The sequence below is a fragment of the Cebus imitator genome, unplaced genomic scaffold, assembly GCF_001604975.1.
Source record: "Cebus imitator isolate Cc_AM_T3 unplaced genomic scaffold, Cebus_imitator-1.0 Scaffold96, whole genome shotgun sequence".
Lineage (NCBI taxonomy): Eukaryota > Metazoa > Chordata > Mammalia > Primates > Cebidae > Cebus > Cebus imitator.
The window spans coordinates 2,405,964-2,407,690 of NW_016107411.1; the positions used below are offsets into that span (position 1 = coordinate 2,405,964).

Here is a 1,727-nt window from a genome sequence, read left to right on the forward strand (position 1 = left end):
AAAAAAAAAAAAAAAAAAAAAAAGTGGGATGCCTTCTGAGAAAGAATATATCCTTTATTTCTAGATCTTGGACTCTCCCTTTATCCTTCCAACCAGACCCGGCTGTCTCATCACTACAACTCTTCAGTACTGGCTATCTGCAAAGCGGCTGTCCTTGGGTTAAGACCAGATAAAGACCTTCAACATCTTTCAGCCCTCACAAAGGGGTACAGTTCTTACCCCGTGGCTCCCCACCCACAGCATCTCCTCGTGCAAGTCAAAGTGGGAGACGGAGACAGGCACACCCACTTCAGCCACCACGCTGTGCAATTCAGAGTAGACACCTTCCATTATGTGCACTGATTCCTGGACGGGAAGAGCCTCCAAGGCCACTCCCTCTGGGTCCAGCTCCACATTCTGTAGCAGACTTGGGTTCAGGTGGGCATCCAGGACAGGGTCCAGGGCAGAATGCATGGCTGGGGCATACTCTGCCAGTCCAGGGTCCAGACCCTCAAAGTTCATGATGACGATGGCAGCTGATTACAACCACAGCTGTCACACCCTCCCTTACCACAGTCCCTTTAGATGCCTGACCCAACCTTCAGCAAGACAGCACTGGTGGGCCTAGAATGGACATCCTGGCCTGTAAGGGGAAAGAGGTAGCTGAGTCAAGGGTAGGCCCAGGTACTGGTACTTAGTGTCTTCTAGGTTACGGGGCAGGAGGGAGATGAGGCAGGCATGAGGGATGAGGCTGCCAGCCAAAGGATGAAGCAGGCGGGGGAGGGATAGGCAGTGAGGTGGAGGTGGTAGAACTGTTGTCTCTATCTCTCCTCCGCTAGGCCCTCTGTACTCTCCACCATCCCATTATCTAACCTAATCCTTGACTTCCCTTTCTTCTAACTTCGGACTGCTCACTTGCCTCGTTCAGCCCTGAATCATCAGGTGAAGGGAACGGGAATTGCGGTGGGTGTAGTTAGGTAGAGGGATCTAAGGTGCTTTTTCCCCAGAATTGGGGGTGGGGAGGATGGGTTGGACGGTGAGGGTGGGGAGAAGTCACTTTCCCAGAATCCTCTCCAATAGCTACCCAGGATTCTCTAGAGGAAAACAATAATGGCCAGTTACCCACAATTGGGGCGGGGGCAGGGGAAGGTGATGGAAACGGCTAGTTACCCAGAATTCTCTGGGGGAACAAGAGAAATTGGTTATCCAGAATTCTCCCACGAGGGTGGGGAGGAGGGGGATAGGGGCAAGGGTCAGATGTGTTCCTGGGATGCTTACGGGGGATGGGTCATTACCAAGATTTCTCCATGGCGGATATTTTGGAGCGCGTGGAGTTAGAACGAGTAGGGGGAGCGCAAGCGCTGTCAGCTCCGCGGGAAATTCCAGTTTCCCCAGTTCTCCCCCACGCCTAGGGCTCAACCTAACCACTACTGCGCCAAGGACCGGACTCCCAGGCGCGCCGTCCAATCAAGAAGGGCTCGGGGCACACTTAAGCCAATCAGAAAGGCACTGGGGAGCATTTGAGCCAATCAGAAGAAGCCAGGTACGGCGACTCCGGACGAGAGCGTCTGACGCAGGCCGGAAAAAGAGGTTACGGGGCGCCGATGGGGACAAACACAGCCAGACGCCGGACTTGTTGGGTGGCGTTAAAAAGTAACTCTTTTTAGTCTTCTTGAACAAAATTACATCTAGACTTGGAAACGGAACTTTATGCTTTTTATAACTCTAGGAACTCTAAAATAAGGGGC

The 1,727-nt window shown here is 52.8% G+C and overlaps 1 protein-coding gene across 6 annotated transcripts in view; it reads right to left on the reverse strand.

Moving 5' to 3' along the window:
• The window catches only part of PAN2 (poly(A) specific ribonuclease subunit PAN2), a 15,803-nt gene extending 14,338 nt beyond the window's left edge, over window positions 1-1,465 (reverse strand). For 4 of the 6 annotated variants that reach the window (XM_017536325.2, XM_017536323.2, XM_017536324.2 and 1 more), the window contains exons 1-2: window positions 1,275-1,465; window positions 220-622 (exon numbers count right to left, since the gene is read on the reverse strand). In XM_017536325.2, the coding sequence (XP_017391814.1) occupies window positions 220-501 (282 nt within the window). In that variant the 5' untranslated portion in view covers window positions 502-622; window positions 1,275-1,465. Of the gene's footprint in view, window positions 1-219; window positions 623-898; window positions 1,157-1,274 lie in introns of those variants that run through there. The other 2 variants (XR_005201496.1, XM_037741191.1) reach the window with 1 other exon arrangement.
• Between the last annotated feature and the right edge of the window lie 262 nt (window positions 1,466-1,727).